The 25,153-nt window shown below is 45.0% G+C and overlaps 1 protein-coding gene across 5 annotated transcripts in view; it reads right to left on the reverse strand.

The window, feature by feature from the left end:
- Positions 1–25,153, reverse strand: part of FHIP1A (FHF complex subunit HOOK interacting protein 1A) — a 263,617-nt gene that overhangs the window by 15,847 nt on the left and 222,617 nt on the right. For all 5 annotated transcript variants that reach the window (XM_060178963.1, XM_060178960.1, XM_060178961.1 and 2 more), the window contains 3 exons: positions 6,648–6,815; positions 5,100–5,179; positions 206–396 (listed from right to left, as the gene is read on the reverse strand). In XM_060178963.1, coding sequence (XP_060034946.1) covers positions 206–396; positions 5,100–5,179; positions 6,648–6,815 — 439 coding nt within the window. The remainder of the gene's footprint in view (positions 1–205; positions 397–5,099; positions 5,180–6,647; positions 6,816–25,153) is intronic.

Raw genomic sequence — 25,153 nt, forward strand, 5'->3', positions numbered from 1 at the left:
GCCAGGTGAATGGGCAGGAGGCCTACACTGGTACCAGCAGGTGGTGCAGCGTCTCTCCTCTTCTTGCCTCCCTCTCTGCCTCTTCCTCCCTTTCTGCCACTCTCCATGTTTATTTTGGAGAGTTTGACAAGTATGGTGAAATCATGAAGGCATCAAGCTTTGGCACATCAAAAATGAATCAACGGAATAAATGAAGAGCACCTACCTGGGCTCCCCTGTGCACATTTGGACCAAAGGATATAATCCCTCTCCTGGTTCCCAAGTGTCAGGGTGATGCCACTGGAGCAACAGACGGGCGTCAGGGCCAGCAGCTTAGCTGCAGAAACAGAGTAGCAGTCTCTCTCCTTCACGGCCCACCTCTGACTCAGCATCATGTGGTTGCAGGGGATGAGGTACCTGGAAAGACAGAAAGAGCCACTCTGCCTCTGTGGTGTCTGCCCCTGGGCCACATCTTGAGCCATGAGTGAGCCGTTACTCACTCTCAGCCCCCGCCCCAGTGGACCCTGCTTCACTCTTGCCCTGAGCTTCTTTCTTCTGACAGCTGCACCCCTTTGTGAAGCATTTCAGGGTCTCCACAAGGGGACCTCCAGGAACTTCCTCAGCATTTAAACCACCTGACGCCCCTTTTCACCCCATGTCTTTGTGCCCACCGGAGCCATCAGCTGGAACATAGGATTCCTATGGGAGAGGGGCTGGGTCTGTCCTAATTCTTGGCCCAGCCTCAGAGGACCCAGGTCTTAGATGAATGGAGGGGGTGAATGCCAAAGAAGCCTAATGCCTGGTTGTTGAAGTGAGGTCTTCTGTCCTCACAGGCTGGTGAGACCCAGGGAGAGTCAAAGGATTTACTGCAACCTATTTCTGATGGTTAATTATTATTATTATTTTTTATTTTTAAAAAATATTTCTTTATTCCTTTTTGTTGACCTTGTTGTTTTATATGTTGTAGTTATTATTGTTGTTACTGATGTCGTTGTTGTTGGATAGGACAGAGAGAAATGGAGAGAGGAGGGGAAGACAGAGAGGGAGAGAGAAAGATAGACACCTGCAGACCTGCTTCACCGCTTGTGAAGCAACTCCCCTGCAGGTGGAGAGCCGGGGGCTGGAACCGGGATCCTTATGCCGGCCCTTGCACTTTGCACCACGTGCACTTAACTCACTGCGCTACCGCCCAGCTCCCTGCTGGTTAATTATTTAAGAAATAAACTGCCTTGACATGTTCATATATAGGAGCTTAGTGACGATAAGGAGCCCAAGTTGAGCATATTTCATCATTTAACTGGGTATACACAGATTTCTACTCTTTGTTTGAAACATTTTTTAAAAAATATGATGCCCTGGATCAAACCTAATAAAATAATTTATCAAATATCATCAGTGGGTAGTTTAAAATTCTATCAGAAGAAAGAGTTATTGGGAATTTGCAACTTTGCAAATTCATGTTTTCAGTGGTAACTAAAACTTTTCTTCAGAGTAAATCAAATAAAGGGAGATCTACTATCGGTTAGAGGAGAGGTTCTAGGGAAATGGGGGAGTCGGTATCAACGAATATGCCCCTGGCATTCGTTGATAAAAGCAGTTATTCTCCTGTGCCTTTTGCAGGAAGGCTTTCTTGGTGGGACAGTAGGAAACCCAGACATTGTCCTTCTGTCTTTTCCTCATTTACAGGGCAAGACTGGGAACAGAATTAGTGTCAGAAACTCTCCAAATGTCAGAGATCAAAATGAAGTGGCTATCGATGGGGTGGGGGTGGGGGGGGGTCACTTAGGAGTCTGTATAGTTATTTGTCATCAGACACTCTTTTCATTTATACTAAACTTTTTTTTTTGTTTGGGGAATTCACTTGAATTCAGGGAGCAGTAAAAAATAATCAGAGACTAATAAATATCTGATTTTAAAGGTCCAGATTACTTGAAGTCATCCCACAGTACAGAAGATAAAATATACTGTCTTCCTTCCTTTATTTATTATCTCCCCATACACACACCAACTCTTTGCAAGCCTGGGTCTGTTTTCTGTTTTCCTGGCTAGCAATCATTAAAATGAATCACCATCACTTCTGAAGCAATTCAGAGCCAACCAAATCGATAACAAAGCAGACATATTGCTTATTACCACACCAACAGCAGAAACAAGGAAAACAAAGTGGGGGAGGCATGGGAAGTGAGCAAAATACTTCTCTGGAGAGGATGATATGCCTCAGCAGTGCATTGAGGGGTGGAAATCTACAAAACAGTGCTAGTGATTTTCAAAAGAATCATTTGCTTTTCAAAGATGTTCTGGTCATATTTCACCTATTTATCTTACCCTAAGCTGGCTGGTGAGTTTTTCTGGTTTTCAGCTTTCTGTCTTCTTTCCCCTCCCTTTTCTTTCTTATTAAATTTTTTAAATAAATTTATGAAGAACTTCCAGTGGATAGATTATATTTAAACAATATGATTGAGGGATAAGTGGATATCAGAAATTACCCAACCAAGGTATAACAATGTTACTATGTTGGCTAGGAATTTACTGAGAAAAAAAGTAACCAAAGAATCTCAAGACCATTCAGAATCATAGAGCCTGGTTGGACCTTCGTAAAGTAAGCCCACAGGGATTACTAAAATCAGCTTCCATCCAGTGATCAATCTCTAAATAATGTGCTCTCCATTGAGCCCCAGAGTAATCTCAGAAGCTTCATGAACTATTGCTTAAATTAGCAGGAAGGGTAGTTAACAGCCCCTGAATTTTTCTTTTCTTTCTCCCAAGTGAGATAGAAATGTTCCTGAAATGCTTTGAGCAAAACAGCCCCTATCTGGACACAACAGGCTGTGCAGTCCATAAACCTGATAATGGACTAACGGCCCAACCAAAAAGTTCAGGGAAGCATTCAAGGTATCTAGCAATTAAGCCCTGCCTCTGTTGAGAAGCCCCGGGAACATTAGAAGAAGCTGTGGTGTTTCCCTGTGCATATCTCTCTGCATGAATGCATGAATGCAGGGATGCATGCATGAATGAATGAATGAATGAATGATGAAGAAAACAACCTGGAGCAGAGAAATCAAACACAACGTGAGATCCCAGTTCCACCAAAAGAAATCAAGAGAGTGACCTGAACTGCTAGCAACTTTGAGGACAGTTTCTAGCAGCACTTTGTGAGGTGAGCTCACATTGTGAAGGCCACCGCATAGCCAGCTCCCCCCACAAGGGCTGGACGTGACCTGCTGGCCCAGAGCTGCGCAGCCAGGGACTCCTGACATGCTGAACAAGACAACACTCCTCCTGCCACCACAGCAGTGGTGCCTAAGGACACAGCATCTAAAGATGGTCAGGCTCTAACTAAACAAACAAATAAGGTCAGGCTCTCCCTGTGCCAGAAGCCAAGTCTGGACCTGGCAGTAGGCAGAGAGACTGGATGGGGAGCTGGTGCCCCTCCCTGCAGACAGAGAGTGCATGCTCTACCCAGGCCACTTTCTTAAGCTCAGATTTGTTTTATGCTAATACGTGGTAATCAGTTACTGAGTAGTACCCTACGTGGACCCCTAAAAAAATCCAAACCCTTTTTTTGTCAACTTGGGAAGTTAGTGGGAGATACTCTCCTCTGAGAAGGTATCTCTGGAAAAAGGCTGGCTTCAGGTACTAACCTTTAAACCCATAGATCTCAAACTTGGCCATGTGGGACTACTATGTGCAGACCTGGAGTGTCTGTGACAGCACAGATGGCTGCCCACTCCCTGACCTTCGCAGCATTCCCCCCACACACACACACTCCCCAAGTGTCTGACTCAGCTTGTCTGGGAGAGCACCCCGAGCAGGCCCTGCTCACTAGTCCTGTGCACTGCACTGCCAGCCCCTGACAGTCCCACAGCCACTGCTCTGGAAAGGTCACTACATCTGCCTGAAATATATCTCCCTATCTCGGCAAGGACCAGAGGCAGCCCCAGACTCCTCTCTCTCCTGCGGTCCTTCCCAGCGGTCAGAAAGGCCAGTGAGGAAGGAGTTGGTGAAAGGCAGCCTGAGAATCTGTTGGTTGCCTTCCTATTTGCACCCATGCCACCTGTGCAGTTCACAGGCCCTGCCAGCACCCACTCTCTCCCTCTACAGGAGCAGAAGCTTCCCTCATGGGCCTCCAGGAAAGGGACTGTTGGGCCACAGCAAGAGGCTTTGGCATCCCTGGATCCACTTGACAAAGCACCAAATTAATGTCATCCTAAGAGCTGTCCACTGGGCTCTCCACATGTCTTCAAATACCAGCCACTTCATGAACCTCTTCCCTCTTGTACCTCAGGAAGGACTTGCCCTTCCTACCCTCTAATATGTCTCTCTCTCTCTCTCTCTCTCCCCTTCTCTCTCTCTTTTTTTTGCCTCCAGGGTTATTGCTGGGGCTCAGTGCCTGCACTATGAATCCACTGCTCCTGGAGGCCCCCCCCCTTTTTTATTTTTTTGGACAGGACAGAGAGAAACTGAGAGAGGAGGGAAAGGCAAGAGAGAAAGATAAGACACCTGCAGACCTGCTTCACCATTTGTGAAGCGACTCCTCTGGAGATGGGAAACCGGGGGCTCAAACTGCAATCCTTGTGCGGGTCCTTGTGTTTCGTACTATGTGAGCTTAACCTGGTGTGCCACTGCCCAACCCCCTAAGTCAATCTCCTCAATTCACCTATTCCACAACTTCCTCCCTTCTGAATGGAACGGTCTACATTCAGTACTTGGTAAATACTAACTGATTTAACACAGACATACTTAGCTCAGACAGTGCCCACTGTGAGTGTGTTGTTACCATTGTGACAGCATTTCATATCTGGAGCAGTTGTTTTCAAAGAACACAGGCCTTCAGGAAAAAACCAATCCACCATGGACCAGAAGCATGCTCATAATGCTTCTGGAAAATTCTGAACCTTCTAGCTTTGCTTTCTAGAAGCATATTCATAATGTAACACCTTTGGCTTCCCAGAAAAAAAAAACTTGCAATAACAAAACTAAAATTAACCTTGGGATATAATGCAGACATTAAATGATTTTCTTTCTTAGAAGCATGACCCCTAAGTAATTTCTATTACTGAAGAAGAAACACTAAAGCAAGATGGGCTTTCCTCTAGAGAGCGCAGAAGATGGCAACTCACCTTAGGACGAGTTGTAACATGACATCCTCACAGTGTAAACCGATGAGTGTTCTAAATAGTGCCAGGGACACCACACAAAGCTAGGAGACAACAGACACACATTCTGTTTCAGCAAGTGAAAGGACAGCTCTATTCCCTACAGATGATAAATAAGTCAGAATTACTTAAAAAAAAAACTAGCTTTCTTTCCCTCCCTCCCTCTCCCTGCTTAGCAGATTTGATTAACAAGCAAGCAAACAAAATGACAACATGAAGCTACCACAGAGGATGTGTGCTGCGGTTGTCAGTTCTCCTCTAGGTGCTAATCCAAAAGCCTATGCTTGGCATTATGTCATTATGGGAAATCAGCCTCCTAGAAATGCCTACACTCATATTTCAAGGGCCAGAGAAACACACCTTGTATAACTTGGTTATACAATACACATGATCTCCTATTTACACAATTTTCTGAAGTTATGTTAGAACATCATGTTGGCTATTTACAAGGCAAGGCTAATAGTAGATTATATATATATAATATAGTAGTCAACTGTCCCCCTAGTTTCCAGTCCCAAACTTGGGGAATGCTTGGCTTTGAGGCAAACATCTTCCTAGGTTCCATATCCCATAGTTCTGAGCCCATATTTGGTCCCAACATGGGGTAGTGGGGGGTCCATGCCACTTCCTCGATAAAAGAATTTCTGATAGCAAAACACATTCTCTATTGTCTCATCCAAACAGAAATGGTAGTGGCAGGGGGAAACTGGGGAGATAACATAATGGTTATTCAATAAGCCTTTCATGCCTGGGGCACCAAAGGACAAAGGTTCAGTCCCCATCACCACCATAAGCCAAAGTTGAGCAACACTCTGGTTAAAAAAAAATGGGGAGGGGAGGTGGGCTGTAGCGCAGTGGGTTAAGTGCACGTGGCACAAAGTGCAAGGACCAGCATAAGGATCCCGGTTCGAGCCCTCGGCTCTCCACCTGCAGGGGAGTCGCTTCACAGGTGGTGAAGCAGGTCTGCAGGTGTCTCTCTCTCCCCCTCTCTGTCTTCCCCTTCTCTCTCCATTTCTCTCTGTCCTATCCAACAACAATGACATCAACAACAACAATAACTAAACCAATAAAACAACAAGGGCAACAAAAGGGAATAAATAAAATATTAAAAAATAAAAAAATAAAAAATATTTTTAAAAAAAATGGGGAGAGGGGCTGCACAGTGGCACATCCAGTTGAGTACACACATTACCATGCACGGAGTTCCAGGTTCAAGCCCCTGGCCTCCACCTACAGGAGAAAAGCATCACGAGAGGGGTAAAGCTGGGCTCCAAGTGTCTCTCTCTTCCTCTCACTCTCTACCTCCCCTTTCCCTCTCAATTTTTCTCTGTCTCTATGCAAAAATGAATAAAATTCAATTAAATAACAAAAATTATTGAAAAAAAAAAGGAATGGTTGTGACAGGGGAGGGAGGGCTAAGGGAAGGGGACACTCATAATTTCATTCCAAAAAATGGACTCTCCTGACAGGAGTTCTGAGTTGTAAATTCACCTCCTCAGGGGCTCTCCTTACCCGAAATGGGGTGTTAATTCGGCTCGTGAGGGTGTCGAGGATGTGGACGTTCTCGTGCTGGTGCAACAGGATGAAACGGAGGAAGATCTCTAGCAGCGCAGGCTCAGAGATGCTGCGCAGGAACAGGTCCAGATAGGCCGTTGTGGTCATGACCTCCTCCACGGTCACCTGCGCCAAGGACAGAGCAGTACAGATGAGTGTCCTCCGGCTGCTGTGAGCCAAGCCTCCTTGGTGGCCCATCAAGGCACCTGACCTGAATTTCCCCTGAAGCCATAACTTAGTCAAACGCTGTGGGAGAAGCAGGCCAGGATTTTAGTGTGTGGTCACAGAGGGCAAAGGGAGGTCATGGAAAGTGTCTACATGGTCAGTGAAGGATTAATCAGAAAGCTCCATAAAATGTGTTTCACTATTAGTCATTCAACAAATATTTACTACTGTGGGGGTCAGGTGGTAGCACCCCCATAGGGTTCACATGCTACAATGTGTGGGGACCCTGGTCTCCACCTGCAAGGGAAAAGCTTCACAAGCAGTGAAGCAGTGTTGCAGGTGTCTCTCTCTATCTCTTCCTTCCCTCTCAATTTCTCTCTATATATCTATCCAGCAAATACATTAGATATTTAATATATTTTACTGCTGTATACAAGGAAACACAAGAACACTTTGGGAAGATGGGGCTCATATATGCCCTAGCAGAAAAATAACAGTAATAAAATAAATGGCAAGTGACAGAAAGGAAACACAGCAGATATTCCTTCAGCCATGTTTCTGGAAAATTGCAAATCAAACCTCTAGGCTAGATAACATACATAAAGTATTATAAAGTGTTAAAGAGTTTACTGCTTAAAATGTAACGGTGACTTTTTATTATATAAATTAATGTATTTTTGTGTGTGGTGTGATTTTTCTCGTGTGGTAAAATATCAGTCTTTCAGGGAGTAGGAAACTCTAAAGAGTCAAGTCTTTACAAAGAGCTGAGCATTTTATGCTTGAAGCATTGGGGTTTTCATTTTAAACCCTTTGTGTGGGACTACTCAGCAGCTGCCATACAGGCCTTAGTCCTCTTGAAAGCAGAACATGACAAGGTTGGATTGTCTGCAGAGAAATAAACCGGATGTAGGAAAATCACCAGGGAAACAACCCCGGATTTCTGTTTCCCACAGCACACCCCGGAAACTTCAGGAATCACTCCCGCCATGAGTCTCAGGCACTTGCTGTGAAATGAAACAGGTGGCAATCCTTCCAGAGTATCTCTTTACCAGCTTTCCATCTGCTTTCTTCCTCCCTTAAAGCGTGTTAATTGTTACTTTATCACACTGTACCAGGTCATTCCTCCTAAAAGGTGTTCCTCTTCCAGCTCACCATTTTCTGCTTGTGAAACCACACATCAGTTCAGAAACCTGCTCTCCAAATTGACTATCTAAACAGGCCTGTGTGAATGCATCTATGCATAAAGGCTTAAAGTACTTTTACAAATGTCTTTGTTCTTAGCTCCGTTCTAGATAGATGAGCCAGGTGGATAAGATATTGCCACGCTGGTTTTATCTTGTTTTCTTTATTCTGAGCAAGCCATACTTCAAAGCACATTAGGATTCACTCTCTCAGAACAGACTGACCACTCTCCCAGGGGTCTTCCCAAAGTCCCAGCACAGCAGCAGACAACCCCCTCCCCTCCAGCACAGCACCAATACTGTGAGCTCACCTACACCCCATGTACCACCTGACCAACTTTAAAGGGTGCTCTGTGACCCAAAAGGAACGGGAATGCACCAGTCACTTGGCAAATGGACGACCTTGAGAAGAGTGCTTCTGGGCCAGGTGGTGGTGCACCTAGGTGAGCACACACGTTACCATGCGTGAGGGCCTGGGTTCAAGGCCCAGGTACCCACCAGGAGGGAGGAAGCTTCACAAGCAGTACGACAGTGCTGCACCTATCTATCTATCTATCTATCTATCTATCTATCTATCTATCTATCTTTTCTTCCCCTCTCAATTGTTCTCTGTCCTGGAAAATAAAAAATAAATGAAGAGAGAAAGAGAGAGATGGAGGAGGGCCTCTCCTGGGCTGCCCCTGCTTCTACCCTGTGACACACACTGTGTCTTTCTCTCCATCCCTTCAGTGCAGTGTCCAGTGTGGCACGTAGAAGGTATGCAATACATGCTTTTGGAATAAATGACATTTCCCAAGAAACCAGGGATTTACATTTGCCAGAGGTGAACTTAATTTTCTAAATTTTCCCTTCTTTCCTGCATGTGTCCTACAGACACCAAAGAATAGGGACCCCCCCCACACACACACACACTCCAGAATTATCAACAGGGCTCTGTGCCTGCACCATGAATCCACTGCACTGCTCCTGGTGGCCATTCCCCACCCCCTGTTTTTTTTCTTTTCTAAATTACATAGGTGGACAGAAATAGGGTGAGAGCAGGGGAGAGAAAAAGAGACACTGCAGCCTGTTCCACCCCTCATGAAGCTTCCTCCCTGCAGGTGAGGACTGGGGCTTGAACCCAAGTCCTTGTGCATGGTAACTTGTTCACTTTACTGGCTGTGCCACCAACCAGCCCCCCCCCCAATTTTTTTTAAATAAAAGCCTACAGAATAACCAATGTCTAATAACTGACAGTTAAGGGGAATACTAGATATAACGCCAAGCCCGAGGCTTCAATAGCTTATACCCATTCCACTGCTTTAATCTCAGAGTCATTTAGCAGAAACTTATAAGAAAATGTCTAATTCCCTTCCCTAAAAGTCTTGATTTCCAGGGCTGCATGGTGGCACACCTAGCTGAGCACACACATTACCATAAGCAAGGATCTGGGTTTAATTCCCCAGTCCCCATCTGTAGGGGAAGCTGCATGAGTGGAGAAGGACTGCTATAACCCCCCCCCCTTATATGCTCCCCCCTCTCAATTTCTCTTTGTCTGATCAAATAAAATAAATATATCTTTTTTAAAAGTCTTGATTCCCTAGCTGTCAGAGTAGTGGCGATCATTCCAAAGGAGCTGTTATCATCTCTCAGTAACATCCCCTCCACCTGCCCACTGGGCCCTGCTGAGCCAGAGTGTCATGCAGAATTCTAGGTGCTGCCTCTGGGCCAAAAAAGCAGCATCAGCGGCCCCCTCCTAAGTTACACATGAACTTCATAAAGCTCCTAAGCACAGCAATAAACTCCAGAACACAAGGCTCAGTCTTCAGGGGCCGACATGAAAGGAGAGCATTAAGCATCTATTGTTTACCACTTTGCAGCTGGATAAATGAACAGATTTTTTTTTTTTAAAGAAATCAAAGCTGTCATTTATAAGCTACGAGGATTTAGGAATGTATTTGGAGGGGCAGCATTTACATGACATGTTATAAATATTAAAAAGCCAATTCAACTAGGAATCAAGTTCAAATTCTTTATAAGTCCAGGTCACACTCACATGAAACTAATACCCAGAACAGGAAAATCAGGTTCCCTTCTCTTCCCATCTTTTCCCATCTCTTCTCTCCAATATTCGCAGAGCCCTTAGAAGCTTTTTATCCCAGAAAATCTTTTTCTGCCCCATTATCGTACTTCTCAGAGCGTTCCTCTAATCCCCCAAATAGGCAACCTCCTTAACAAGAATGAGACCAGGGCCTAAGTATAATCACTTGGATGCTGATGATGAAACACTTGGGGAAGGCAGCTCTGCTGTGCAGAATGTGAAACTGAAGCTCCCACTAATGCCCCAAAGAGGCAGGATTAGCACAATAGGGAAGAAGCCTACTCTTCACGCTTCAACTATGGAGGACAAGCACTTGTGGATGGACATGAGACCTACTGCCTTAGAGATGACAGTCAATATTTATTTGTCTTGTTCTGTAAAGAAGGGCAGATTGCTACATGGTTTCAAAGAACTCTGGTAGACACTGGTAAATGAGATTTCCCTGCCTTACTACTCTGCAATAAAGTTTAAACAGGGGGCCAGGTGGTGGTGCACCTGGTTGAGCGTACACGTCACAGTACACAAGGATCCAGGTTCGAGCCCCCAGCTCCCAACTGCAGGGGGAAAGCTTCACGAGTGGTGTAGTAGGGATGTAGGTGTCTCTCTGCCTCTCTCCTTCTCTATCACCCCCTTCCCTCTCAATTTCTGGCTGTCTCTATCCAATAAATAAAGACAATAAAAATAAAATGAAATAAAATAAAGTTTAAAGATACTGTCACAGGGGTATTTCTTACTATAGGCAGACAGGAATGACCACAGCGACCTAAAGAGAACTCAGCTCTCCAACAATGGTAGAAACTGCCCCACTCTACAAAGGAAGGCTGGTTCAACATACTCTGCTACTCGAGGAAGACTGGTTCTGAAATGAGTACGGCCTAGAATGTTCCTAGCTATGACCATGGAATGCAGAGGTTACACAGGCTCCTGTGCTAAACATGAATAGACATGGGCCCTAGGTCAGATCGATGTAGTTTACAGTTAGCAGTATTTATATACTTTCCCATATTTGGGAGCAATTCTCTGCTCAGATCCAGCTTTCTAGTCCTCTTCCCAACTTTAACACCATCTTCCCAGACAGTACTATCAGCCCGATCATCTGTATGTTAGCTCTCAGGCTCAGGCAAAAATTAGTAAAGTCATGGGCCCCTTAGAATATACCTAAAATAAACTTCCCAGCTTCCTCCAATACAAAGACCCCAAATTTCATCTGCTATATTCTTACCTTTAGATTCCTGATTATTAAACAATTTATTCTGTTTTATATCTTAATGCTTTTCAGTCAGCAAGTTGCAGATGCTACCATGACACTACCATACTTCCCCAGACAGACAATTTCACCAATGTTTCCTGAGACCCCAACTTCCCAGAGCCCTACCCCACTAGGGAAAGACAGAAACAGGTTGGGGGGGTATGGAGATTGACCAGTCAATGCCCATGTCCAGCAAAGAAGTAACTACAGAAGGCAAAACTCTCACCTTCTGCATCCCATAAAGATCTTTGGTCCATACTCCCAGAAGGATAAAGAATAGGGAAGCTTCCAATGGAGGGGATGGGATACAGAACTCTGGTGGTGGGAATTGTATGGAATTATACCCCTCTTATGCCACAATCTTGTCAATCATTATTAAATCAGAGAGAGAGAGAGAGAGAGAGAGAGAGAGAGACTCAGTTCTCAGTTCTCACAATCATCCTTAACAAGATAGGGGCAAATGTGAATCTAGAAAATATCTGCTTAGGATTACTTTCCAGCCCAACTTCTAGAGTAGATTTGGGACTTAGAAACTGAATTCTGTAGTTATTAAATTCGTGTCAATCTACCCTGTGAGACAGATCTTTTCTTCACTCACCTTTTCTATCCTCCACTCACCCTGACCTGAGTCCTCCTTATACCAAACTCCCTTGATCAGTCCCTTAAGATGGTGCTTTTCAAGCTGCTGTGTGAAACCCAAAAGTAAACAGTCAAGTCAGCACCTGTGTGCATATATAGAACTTATATCTATAAGTATGCACACACATACAGTGTCATGACACGCTGCAGCCAAAGGTGAGATCAGCTCTGTGAACAGGATGGCAACTGAATTTACCTACTGCCTTTTTACTGTAGCCTGAGTGCTCCCCTAGTGGTTTTAAAATCATTTATTTATGGGGCCAGGCAGTGGTGCACCCGGTTGAGCACACTCATTACCATGCACCGAGTTTTGTCAGTGTGCTGTTGTGTCATCAGAAGTGGAGTCAGGGGTGGCAGAGGAGGTTGTGGTGAACAAAGCAGCATGAGATCAGGGCAAGCACCAGGGCAATGATGCTATCCAGAAATGTGGTAAACAAGAAATAGACAAGACTTCTCTCAACATACAATGCTATGATGTCATGAGGCTATGACATCACTAGGTGAAAGGAGCCCCCCCCCACTGCTTCCCAAGGCATTCTTATGAGCCACATAATGGTAATGCAAATACATTCAACAGATTTCTGACTGTGCGCTGCTGTCTAAAATACCTGAAAGTCACCCGAGTGACATTAAAATAAATGAGCCAATTCAAAGTACATTCTGCCAGCCTGTCCCCCACAGCTACCTGTCCCCAGCCCCCTTCACTCCAGGCTGCAGCCAAACAAGTCACAGAGGTGAGGTCAGCTCTGTGAACAGAGCAGCATCTGAATTTATAGGCAATTGCTCCCTTTTCATTGTAGCCAGAGTGCTCCCCTATGGGTTTTTAAGTTTTTTTTAATTTGGGGGGCTGGGTAGTGGTGCACCCAGTTGAACACACACATTACCATGCCAAGGACCCAGGTTCAAGGACCCAGGTTCAAGCACCTGAAGGGAGGATAATTAATGACTGGTGAAGCAGATCTGCAGATGTCTTTCTGTCACTCTATTCCCCTTCCCCCATTTTCTATTTCTCTGTCTTATCAAAAAAGAAAAAAAAAATAGAAAGGGGGAAGGGAAAAATGGCCACCAGGATAGCAATTTAAAAAAGAAAGAAAAAAGAAAAAGAAAAAAAGGCATTTCAAGCTTCTCGTAAGTAGACAGAATTGTTTACTCTCCTTTGAAAAGAGGGTGGATGGGAAGGGAAGATCTGACACCATGTGCCACACTCTATTCCTGTGAAGTCAGAACTCTCGAAATGGAGGCCAGAATCCAGCTGAGCCTCACACCCTCCTTCGGAGACACACACTGACTTAATGTGTAGCGTGGGAGTGAAACTGAGCACACAGACACTCTGACCTTTCTGTAATCAGCTCCATTTGCATGTAAATTAGCACCAGAGTCCCTCCCTGTAATGGCAGGTTTATGTGTGTCCTGAAAAATAAATTTCCTGTCACCTGTTTCTTTTTTTTTTCTCTCTCTCCTTGTGATCCAGTCACACTGGAACAAATAGATGGGCGGTCCTTCTGCCCAGGCAGTGGGCTCCGGTGACTGCCACACCCTCCCCAGGTTAGAAGCCTTTTTGCCTGGCTTTTCCTGTGAGAGGAAGGAGAGCACAACTGAGTCAGCAGAGCTTCTGGGGCATCTGTCAGTCCTCAGCTTCAGGGGCCCCAACTAGAGATTCAGGGAGCAAGGAGACACCAGGCAGCCACTGAGAGCAGCAAAGAGGAGGTAAATGATGAGTTGGGATGAATGGAGTGCTTTGCAGACCCGGCAGATTGGAGCGTTTTTTTCTGCTGACACAGTGGGGCTGCTTGTTGAGAAGTGGTGTGTCTGCCTCCCCCTCTGAACTTGAATGCTCTTCTTGGAGCCTGGTGTCCCTGGTGGGAAGAAGGTAGCTGTATCCAGCCATGCCCCCTGACTATCCGTGAGTGGGCTCAGGGCCTGGTTTTGTTCCCTGTAAAGCTTCCTTCTATGGATGGGATTGGGGGGGCAGGTGTTGAACCTGGGCCCTTACACATGGTAATGTGTGCTAGATAGCAAGTGCCTGTCCCTTTTGTAGGATTCTGATGACACCTTTCAGTCTCTTCCCCAGCAACTTTCTCAGTTTCTTCTGAGACTGTCAGCTCACTGCACAGATGACCACAACTAACCGACCTACAGTGTGAGTTCTCAGAGCACCTGGCGCTCTGGCAGCCACTCAAGGGTAGTCAACAAACATGTCAAGGTGGAAGCCAACAGCCCTGTGATGAAGGGAAAAACAAACACAGTTTTTGTGGATGGCGCTGGGGAGGCCTTCATTAGCTAGGCAGTTCAGTTAATCTGACAATCCATGAGCTTCAGAGAAAATGCTACTTTTCTAGCAGATACCATTTCACTGGGAACATGGAGCCTAGCTGGTATCATGCCTTTGAGTTATACAACCTGGACAAGTGATCCACTGGGAGTAAAAAAAAAAAAAAAAAAAAAAAAAAACCTCATCCTCAGGCTCCCCCCTAATTTCCCTTCTTGATGACTCGGGCAGCATTATTGAATTCTGATGAGACTGTCACCCTAGTGGTGGAAGGGAGATGGTTCAGGGGCTACTCTCCACCAGAGGCTTCTTTGGAAAAAAAAAAAAAAAAAAGCAGCTGAGAACAATTATAAGAAGGCAGCATCTAAGGCCTCCCACCTCCTTCCCGCCCAAAGCCTGCTGGGTTAAACACATCATTCGGAGGTGGAATTGTATACACAGACCAATTTTCCCAGACACCAAAGTTAGCACAAAGGAAAGTTCTGATGATAAAAGACAGATTTTACTCCTGGCTTATTTTCCATGAGAGTCAGGAAGACCTCAGTACAATGGAAAACAGAGAAGAACATGCGGGAGTCTGCCCGAATGAATTCAATAATTCTGGTCTTTATGGTGGTTTTCCTCTGTTATCCCACAACTGTTCATCATGTGGAGCCGGAAAATCACAGGACAGTGCACAGAGGGGCACCTGTCAGCTACCTTTCTTTATCTCTGAGACTGCAAGCCAGACAGAAAAATGGGGTGGGGAGAGGGCTCAGTGCTTAAACACACACACACACACACACACACACACACACACACACACACACACCAAAACACCACTATACCATGAAGTGAATGTGAGAATACTGTAAACTCCCTTCCCGTGTTCCTTGCACTTCGATCTTCTTCTGACTGCTTGTAGAACAACTTGCAGGGTTATTTGCTGCTGATGAATTTTGAATGTTCTCTTAGAAGAGAGCAGGGCAATAATGAAAGATTCACAGCAACTTCCAGGCCCGCCTCACCCTCCGAGGGCTCTCCACACAGATCTCCAGAAAGAGCAGCACCTGGCTGCCTTGGATAAGACAGGGGTTGTGCGATTTTTTTTTCATCCCTGTGTACAGGGAGGGTGGGACTCTGTCTATCTGGTTCCTGATTCTGATGCTTAAGAGTCAAGTCCTTTCACACAGTATTATCTCTCTCATGTACTTGTTGAATTAAAAAAAAAAAAAAGAAAAAGAAAGGAAAGAAGAGAAAAGAAAGAAATCTAATTTTCCATTTTGAATCAAGACTAAAAATAAGCTTAATTTATTTTTATTTTTTATTTTTTATTATTTTTTATTTATAAAAAGGAAACACTGAAAAAACCACAGGATAAGTAAGCTTAATTTATAACCCTGATTTCCTCTCCTGCAAAACATAGAGGGCCACAGAGAGGTCAGAGAGGAGAGGTTTTGTAAGACTCTACATGGGTTCAGCCTCTGAAAAACTAAATGTATTGTGTGTTGGGGCGGGTCTATTATTACAGTGGATATCATTTATCTCCTCTAACTTCTATCATTTTCATTTCTTCTCTTTTCTTTTCTTGATGGGCCCAGGACTTTGCCTATGCATGATGTCACTGTTCTGAGTCACCTTTTATTCTTTCAGATAGAGATGGAGAGAGGAAACACCCCAGCACTGAAACTTCCTTAATTGTCATAACACCTCCCACGTGGTGGTGCAGGGATTGGAACTCGACTTGCACACACAACACTGCACATCCCCTCCCCGGTGAGCTATCTCCTCAGTCCAACTCCTGTACTTCCTAAAACAGTAGCACTTGAATGAAAAGAGTTGCACTAGGAGGTGGGGCAGGACAGGATGCGTCTAGGGTCCCATGATTAAAGCCATCTTCAGGCTGGAACCCAGCCTTGAGCTAAAGTCAGACCATGTCTACAGATGTGGAAAACCTGCCCCCCTTTTGGTGGAGTAACCCCCTAGGCCCACAGATTGGGAAGCACTTGGGCTGCTCGGAACAGAAGGTGCCCCCAGGTAGAGAAAGGCACCTCTCCCTGGCAGGGGGGGGGACCTCAATTCCATGCAAGGACACCCAGTCTGCAGGAGAGGAGCGAACTGCATTGCTCCAAAGCAGGGCCTGTGCAGCCTTCTTTGCCTGGCCTGGGATAATACAGTCACAGAAAAGTCCAGCTGGGCATCTGTGCAGTCAAATGCTGTTAGCATGGTGGAAGCTTGGAGGGCTGTGGTAGACGCTAACTTCTGAGCTTGGCAATAGTCATTCTCATGCTCTTATTTGGGGAGAAACTAGAGCTTGGAAAAGTCTATTACCCCTTCTTCTTTTGCATCAAGGTGTGGCTAAATTTGTCCCAGTTGGTCTGATATAAGCAGGACTGGCATATTCACTAGAGAAAGATCACTTCATAGCATTTTCTGGTACCTAAAGGGGTTTTTCTGTTATCTTCAGGAGAAATGTAGACAAACTGGTACTATACTTTCTCTGAATGTAAGATGAGAGTAAATAAGTCAATTATTATATAGATCTTGTTCCCAGCATTTCCCTGGCAAATAACAAATGCTCCAAGTAGATCTGGTGGGGAAATGAATTATGTTTTACACCAAGAGGAAATCAACTATCATTCCAGATCAGAAATGCCAAAATTAATCTCATAACCCATTCTCCAAATAATCCTCTGCAGCCATGATTCCCACCATGAGAATTCTATTTTATGGGGGCCAGGGGTGGTGCACCCAGTTGAACACACATGTTATCATGCACAAGGACCTAGGTTCAAGCTCCTAGTCCCCACCTGCAGAGGCAAAGCTTCACAATAGTGAAGCAGTGCTACAGGTGTCTCTCTTTCTCTTAATTTCTCTCTGTCCTATCAAATGTAAGAAAAGGGTGCAAAGATATATGTGTCACTGGGAGCAATGCAGGCACTGAGCCCCAGCTATAACCCTGGTGGCAATAAAAAAAAAAATATATAGCAGTACTTATCATTATAATGTACTCTGATGTTTTCTATCTTACACTATTTTAAGTACTGTGACCTATTAAAATGACTTTGTAACTCATAAATATAACAAGAGGCAGTGCTTGACTGTTCTAAAACAGGCATACACATATGTTATATGTTAACTGATAAGCAAAAAAAAAAAGAATTAACAGTAGGGTTTAATTAAAAACTTAATTTTTTAATGTAATGGAGAAACAGTAATAGAAATAGCCAAAACACTATTCTTACTTTGACCTTTCTGCACTACAGAGGAGCAAGACCAGTGAGGACTAGGGAGTCCAAAGAACACAGAAACTATAGACAGCTGCACTGAGGAAAAGTGCTTGGGCTGAGGAGAGGTGGAGAGCTGGTCGCTGGCCTGCCCTCCTCTCAGAGGAGGCCAAGGACAACCATCAAAGTCAGCTTGCCCCTTCTCCCAGCATGGTTCCTAACTTTCCACCCTGGTGACTCAAGTACTATCAATACTTGTGTTAGCTGTTCTTCCTCTTTGCTGATAAGGGGGTTGCAGTGAGCTTCCTTTCTGAGCTAGAATTCTCTCAGAGGTCACAGATGACAATTAAAGGGAGAGGTGGGTATCACAGGGTTGTAGGAAAAGGCCTGCAGCAGGAATATAAAATGCTTGCATCTTAACCCTTGCTGTCTGGTGATCCTGCCCAAGCAGTCTGTGAGCATTTCAACTGCTGAGGCTGTTGAAACAAGCAAGTTGCCTCTGACCTGCTAGGTAAGCTAGTGAGGTGAAGTCACAGAAGCCAGCACACAAGGTCATGGATAAGGCTTGGCGAACGTTTCTGTGAAAAGTGCCTACCCTGGGGCTGGGTAGTGGTGCATCTGGTTGAGCACACACATTACTATGTGCGAGGACCGGGGTTCAAGCCTCCAGTCCTCACTTGCAGGGGGGAAGCTCACAAGTGGTGAAATAGTGCTCTCTCCATCTTAATGCCCCTCCCCTCTGAATTTCTGTCTCTACCCAAAATAGATAAATATATAAATAAATATTTTATTTTAAAAAAGAATTGAAACAAGTGCCTTCCCCACAGGTTTGGGTGAGAACATAAAGATGTCAATCTCTATTAGATAATAGAAAAAACACTACGGATGCTTAGAGGACTCCCTAATACATATCTAAGTCCTTACATAAACCTACTGTGGGCAAGCTCGGGCTAATGCACTGAAAAAATCAGCCATTTCATATCCTTTGCTCCTTTCAAAAAATAAAACTCACCGTCTCTGAATATTTCTTGACAGGACACAAACTCAGCACTCTCTGAACCAGGAGATCTGCCTTCTCAGTTTTATTTCAGTACTTTATTTTATTTTAATGAGCGAGAGCTACAGAGAGGAAGGTACAAAGAAAGAGACCAGAGCACTGCTCAGCACTGTTTATTGTGGTGATGGGGACTGAACCTAGGGCCTTAGAGCTTCAGGTACTAAAGTCTTTTGCATAATCATAATCTCCCCAGCTCCCTTTCAGTTTCTAAAATCTTATATTCTTTGATCCCATGCAAATGACATGAAATCAGAGCTAATTCCACTTTTCTGCCTTGGCAATCTTATCTTCCTGCATAAGAAACACATTACTTGGTAGCACAGTGGGTTAAGCGCACATAGCGTAGTTTGAGCCCCCGGTTCCCCACCTGCAGGGGGGTCGATTCATGGGCAGTGAAGCAGGTCCACAGGTGTCTATCTTTCTCACCCCTCTCTGTCTTCCCCATCTCTCTTGATTTCTCTCTGTCCTATCCAGCAACAACAGTAATATCAACAACAAACACAACAAAATGAGGAAAATGGCCACCAGGAGCAGCGGATTTGTAGAGCAGGTACCAAGCCCCAGCAATAACCCTGGAGGCAAAATAAATAAATAAATAACTCTAGTGCACTAGTACAGCTGCTAGTCACTTTCTCTCAATACATTTATTTAATCACTTGGATAGTTATTGAGAGCTTTTCACATGTACAATATACAAGCAGCTGAAGATACGCAAAGGCAGAATAAGCAACATCATGTCCCCTTTGGCACTCAGAACAGTTGGCTGGTAAGATTCAGATGAGGAGATGAGTGTTGAACTGTGTCCCCAGTGGAAGCTCAGTAGCATTTTGGAGAGGAGAGAAATCAGCATGCACTTAAGTGCGAGGTTTCAGCCTAAAGTGGGGACTGTGCTGGGACTTCACAGATGCACATCTTGTGGACACAGGAAGGAGAGCGAATCATCCAGCAGGCACATGGGATGCAACTACTGCTTTGACTTCAGATTCGCACATGAATTATACCCTGGAGGTAAGAGGGATCCAGACTAGGAGGGGCTTTCAAATCCAAGTGGCAAACTGCACATTATCCTTTATGAGAGAGCAGCTTGAGTATGGAACCCACATTTAACTGCCCCCAAGCTAGGTTTTGGGTTGTTTTGTTTTGTTTTGTTTTGAATGATTGATTGATTGATTGATGAAACAGAAGCAGAACATCACTCTGGCATATGTAATGCCAGGGATTGAACTCAGGACTGCATTCTTGAGAGTCGAGTCCAACATCCCATTCACTGGACCACCTCCCAGACCACTATTTTTTTCCCCTTCTTTTTCCAATATGAATTACTACTTGCAAATTTGCAAGAAATGAGCTAGGCTAGGTTTCTGCAAACATGACAGAGACTATGATGCTTCCGTTATCTGCAGGGTCTCCTCCCAGAAGGCTACTGGGCTCTCTCTGCCTCCTGAGGCCACTCTCCCCATACCCCCCAGAGGAGGAATCACTTGTCACTTCCATGAGCTCACCCTTTCTCTCTCAAAGGCCAGGCTGCCAACTCCTCCAATCTCCTGTTCTGCAGGGCCCCACGGGTCTAATTCTGGGGTCCTACAGCAGGAAATCCTGACCACAGTTCTCCAGCCTTTGTTTAATTGACAATAATGGTGTGATTTGATCTTTTACATCCTTGCTCATTTATTTTTTGTGAAGCAGACGGGGAAAGAGAGCCCTTTATGTGCCAATTAGCCAGACTTTCTGGAACTACACTGCAGGGTCCCTGGTTAGGCAGACTCAGTTTACATTGATTCACAAACTTTATACTCTGTCCCAGGGGTTCAATGACAGGGCATAGACACTGCCAGCATGCAGCCAAGGACAAGATGGTGCCAAAGAGACTTGAGACACCATTCAGGCACAGAGTGGCCTCTGCACAGCAATTCCAAAGCCATGGCTGCTGCGCTGGGGCCTTTCCTGCCTGACAGTCCTCGTCATGCCAGCTCTGCACCCCAGCCTTCCAGGGGCTATACATTCTCTGGGTGCTACATGCACATTTCATGGTCTCGCTGACACTAGAGTATACCCCAGAAACCATGTTTTCCCTTCTTCCCCACTTACACCCTTTCCACACTGCTGAAATTAAACTGTGAATGAATCCCATCCCATCTGAAGCAGGAAGTACACCGGGAAGAGAGATTGTGGTGTCAGTACTTCTAGGGAACATGTCTGTGATGAGACTTAGTGAGAAAGTGCTGACTATGTGAGGGTGGAAATTCTGAGGATGTGTCTTCCAGCCAGGACACCTGTTGACACCTTCTGTCCCCGTTCTCAGCCCACTCACTGGAAGGACAATTGGACACATGGACCACTGAGCTATTTTATATCTCAGGTACCATTTCCTAGGAGGAACTAAGTTGTTCATTATTTCCTTTTAAAAAAAATTTTTTTGATAGAAACAGAGAAATTGAGAGGAAAGAGATAGGTAGAAAGGGAAAGAAACAGGGAGTCAGGCAGTAGCGCAGCGAGTTAAGCGCACATGACATGAAGCACAAGGACCGCCCTAAGGATCCCGATTCAAGCCCCTGCTCCCCACCTGCATGGGAGTCACTTCACAAGCAGTGAAGCAGATCAGCAGGTGTCTATCTTTCTCTCCTCCTCTCTGTCTTCCCCTTCTCTCTCGATTTCTCTCTGTCCTATCCAACAACAATGACATCAATAACAAAAACAATAATAACCACAACAATAAAACAAGGGCAACAAAAGGGAATAAATCAAGATTTAAAAAAGAGAAAGGGAAAGAAGCACATGCAGCACTCCGTCACCACAATTGTTAAATCCTCCCCTCACCCTGCAGGTGAGGACTGGGGGCTGGAACCTGGGTCCTTGCACATGGTGATATGTGTACTCTATGCGGTGTGCCACTACTCCACCCGGCCCCCATTCATTATTTTCATTATCACTGATCAATCATGACTATTAACAGGAGCTCCAGAAGCAGCCACCATGTGTGGAGTCCCAAATCTATGCCATGCATTGTACTGGAAGCTTCTTATACATGATCAAAGTTCATTCACATCAGCCCTGGAAAGTGGTCATCAGGGTTCCAGTCATACACAGAAAAAAAAAACCCTCCCCACCTCACCCCAAAAATAAAACTAAAACGCAAGGTCTTGCTGCAGAAGTACATGAGAAATGGCAGGGACCAGCTGCATCAGAGACCAGGTCTCTCTGATACCGAGTGTCATGTTCTTTATGCTATTTTAAGGAAAAGTCAAAAATTTTATCAGTTCCTTGACAGACTCATCTCCTGCCCTCTGGCAACAGAGCAGAGATGTGTCAACTATGTGAACTGATTAGAGTCAATGGCATTCTCTGCCATTGTAAGAGTTCAAGTCATGGCATTTGGGAAAATGAAAACCCATCCCTGCCTTTCTTCACCCCGTCCCTCCTCCTAGTAATTCCAAAGCAAAACGTAGCTGGTGATTGATCAGGGCTTCAGAAAATGACTTCTCCAAAGAAATTGCTCCAGAAACCACAAAAAGAGGCAGAATTCAACAATGAAACAACATGGGCTCTGAGTGGGCGAAGGCAGACTCAAAAGATCAACAATTATCTAGGGGCTGTTCCATTCTCCCAAGGAAGGTTGGATAACATACTCTACCTACCACCTGAGGAAAATGGGTCCTGAAATTAGTGCAGCCTGGAATGTTCCTAGTCATGACCACAGAATGTGAGCTCAGATTTAGAGGGATACAGAGGTTACGTAGGCTCCCGTGCTGAACATGGGCCCCAGATAAAATCGATGGAATTTACAGTTAATAATATTTACATACTTTCCCCATATTTGGGAGTTACTCTCTTCCCTGATCCAGCTTTCTGGTCACTTTTCCAACTATGACACCATTTACCCAGACAAAAACGTGGGTCCACCTGCATACTAGATGTCAGGCTCAGGCAAAAAGTAGTGAAGTCATGGGACCCTTGGAATATACCTAAAATAGACCTACTAGCTTTTCCACTAGCTTTTCTACTAGCTTTTGGAGACCCCAAATCTTCATCTGCAATATTCCAGCCTTTAGGTTCATGATTAATCAACAATTTGTTCTGCTTTATATCTTAACTCTTTTTCAAATACCAGGTTTCAGATGCTAACATGACACCAACCTGACTTCCCAGGGCAGACGACCCCATCAATGTGTTCTGATGCTCCACCTCCTCAGATCCCTGGCCCACTAGGGAAAGAGAGAGACAGGCTGGGAGTATGGATCAACCTGTCAACACCCATGTTCAGCAGAGGAACAATTACAGAAGCCAGACCTTCCACCTTATGCATCTCATAATGACCCTGGGTCCATACTCTCAGAGGGATAAAGAACAGGAAAGCTATCAGGGGAGAGGACTGGATATAGAGTTGTGGTAGGAATTGTGTGGAATTGTACCCCTCTTATCTCATGGTCTTGTCAATATTTCCATTTTCTAAATAAAAAATTAAAAAGTCAACAAGAGTAGAATGAAAAGATTTTGTGTGAGATACCAAATCTTCTACCATCACTGGGAAAGGTGTCAGTAATACAGAATAAATGCAGATGATTATAGAGAATTGAGGAGGGGCTTGTGGCAGCACAACTGGTTGAATGCATGCATTACTTTATACAGGGACCCGGGTTAAAGCCTCCAGTCACTACCTACAGGGGAGGAAGCTTCACAAGTGGTGAGGCAAGGCTCCAGGCGTCTCTTGGTCTCTTCCCCCTCTCAATTTCTCTCTGTCTCTATCCAAAATAAATAAATAAATAAAATATTAAGAGAATTGAGAACAAAAGCAATTATCACATGAATACACAGAACCATCACTCACATAAGCATCACTATCTGTCCTCGCTACTCCTGATCAGCTCCCTTTCCCCAGGCCTGGGTCATTCACAGGCAGATTAAAATAGCATCAACTGGAGATGTGCAGATGCAGTCATTTAGGGGCTGGGTGGTGGTGCAACTGGTTAACCATACATATTACTGTGTGCAAGGGCCAGGGTTTGAGCCTCCGTTCCCCACCTGCAGGGGGGAAGTTTCATGAGTGTTAAAGTAAGTACTGCAGGTCTCTCTGTCTCTCTCCTCTATCTCCCCTCCTTTAATCAATTTCTCTCTGTTCTAGCAAATTTAATTTTTTTAAAGATTTTATTTATTTATTAATGAGAAAGATAGGAGGAGAGAGAGAAAGAACCAGACATCACTCTGGTACCTGTGCTGCTGGGGATTGAACTCAGGACCTCATGCTTGAGAATACAATGCTTTCTCCACTGTACCACCTCCCAGGCCACACCAAATTAAATTTTTTTTTTAAAGTTAGAGTTCAGCAGGGCTAAAGTTTATATATATATATCTTAGTATTAAAAAATGCAGTCATTTAGATTACATAAAATCTCCAGTCCTGGGAGTCGGGCGGTAGCGCAGCGGGCTAAGCGCAGGGGGCGCAAAGTACAAGGACCGGCATAAGGATCCCTGTTCGAACCCCGGCTCCCCACCTGCAGGGGAGTTGCTTCACAGGCGGTGAAGCAGGTCTGCAGGTGTCTGTCTTTCTCTCCTCCTCTCTGTCTTCCCCTCCCTCTCTCCATTTGTCTCTGTCCTATCCAACAACGACAACAACAATAATAACTACAACAATAAAACAACAAGGGCAACAAAAGGGAATAAATAAATAAAATAAATATTAAAAAAAAAAATCTCCAGTCCTAACCCAGAACTACTCCTGGCCCCTAAGCTTTCAGATGTGCCTCTCCAATGCTCAAACTGGATTTGGAACCCAATGATGCACAATACACACTCAGGGACACCAGAGAGCAGTAGCTCTAGCAGTAGCCTAGCTCTGTGTTAGGATCAGCTAGGACACTTAATCATGTGCAAGACCCAGGTTCAGGCCCTCTTTCTCACTTACAGGGGTGAAGCTTCGTGAGTGGTAAAGCATATCTGTAGTTGTCTCTCTTTTCTTCTCTCTCCCCTCCCCTCTCAATTTCTCTCTGTCCTATCTAAAAGGAAAAAAAAAGTGTGTGTATGGGGGGGGGGCTGCCAGGAGCAGTGATTCATAGTGCAGGCACTGAGCCCCAGTGATAACTTGGCACACACACACACACACACACACACACACACACACACACACACACACACACACACAACTACCCAGGCTCATTCCCTGCTCAGATCCAAACAGATCTTCGCCTCCAGGGATGGTGTCTGGCTTCCCTATTGATTCTGATACACACAAAGATAAGGATCACAGTCACAGAGCACTAAGGCGAGGGTCAGAGAGCACCCCAAGGTGAGCATCACAGAGCGCCCCAAGGATCACAGGGTACCAAGGTGAGGGCCATGTTCCCAGTAGGTGCCTGCATCACAGTTAAGATACCTGTGCCAACTGAAGAAAGAAAAAGTGAAAAAACAAACAGATTTTGCTGAGCAGCACGTACATTGTCAACATGAAGGTGGTCTTTCCCACCTTGTGGGGGGTGGGGTGGGGGTGGGGGGCTAATGTTTAAAATGTAGTTGTTGGCACATGGTACAACCTCTCATCTTCCCACGATAGGTGTCTGCAAGATAGTCCCTCCCCCAACCTAGGTCCTTTTCCACCACCACACACCACCAGGACCCCAGAGCCCC

Source organism: Erinaceus europaeus, chromosome 19 (assembly GCF_950295315.1).
Source record: "Erinaceus europaeus chromosome 19, mEriEur2.1, whole genome shotgun sequence".
Classification (NCBI taxonomy): domain Eukaryota; kingdom Metazoa; phylum Chordata; class Mammalia; order Eulipotyphla; family Erinaceidae; genus Erinaceus; species Erinaceus europaeus.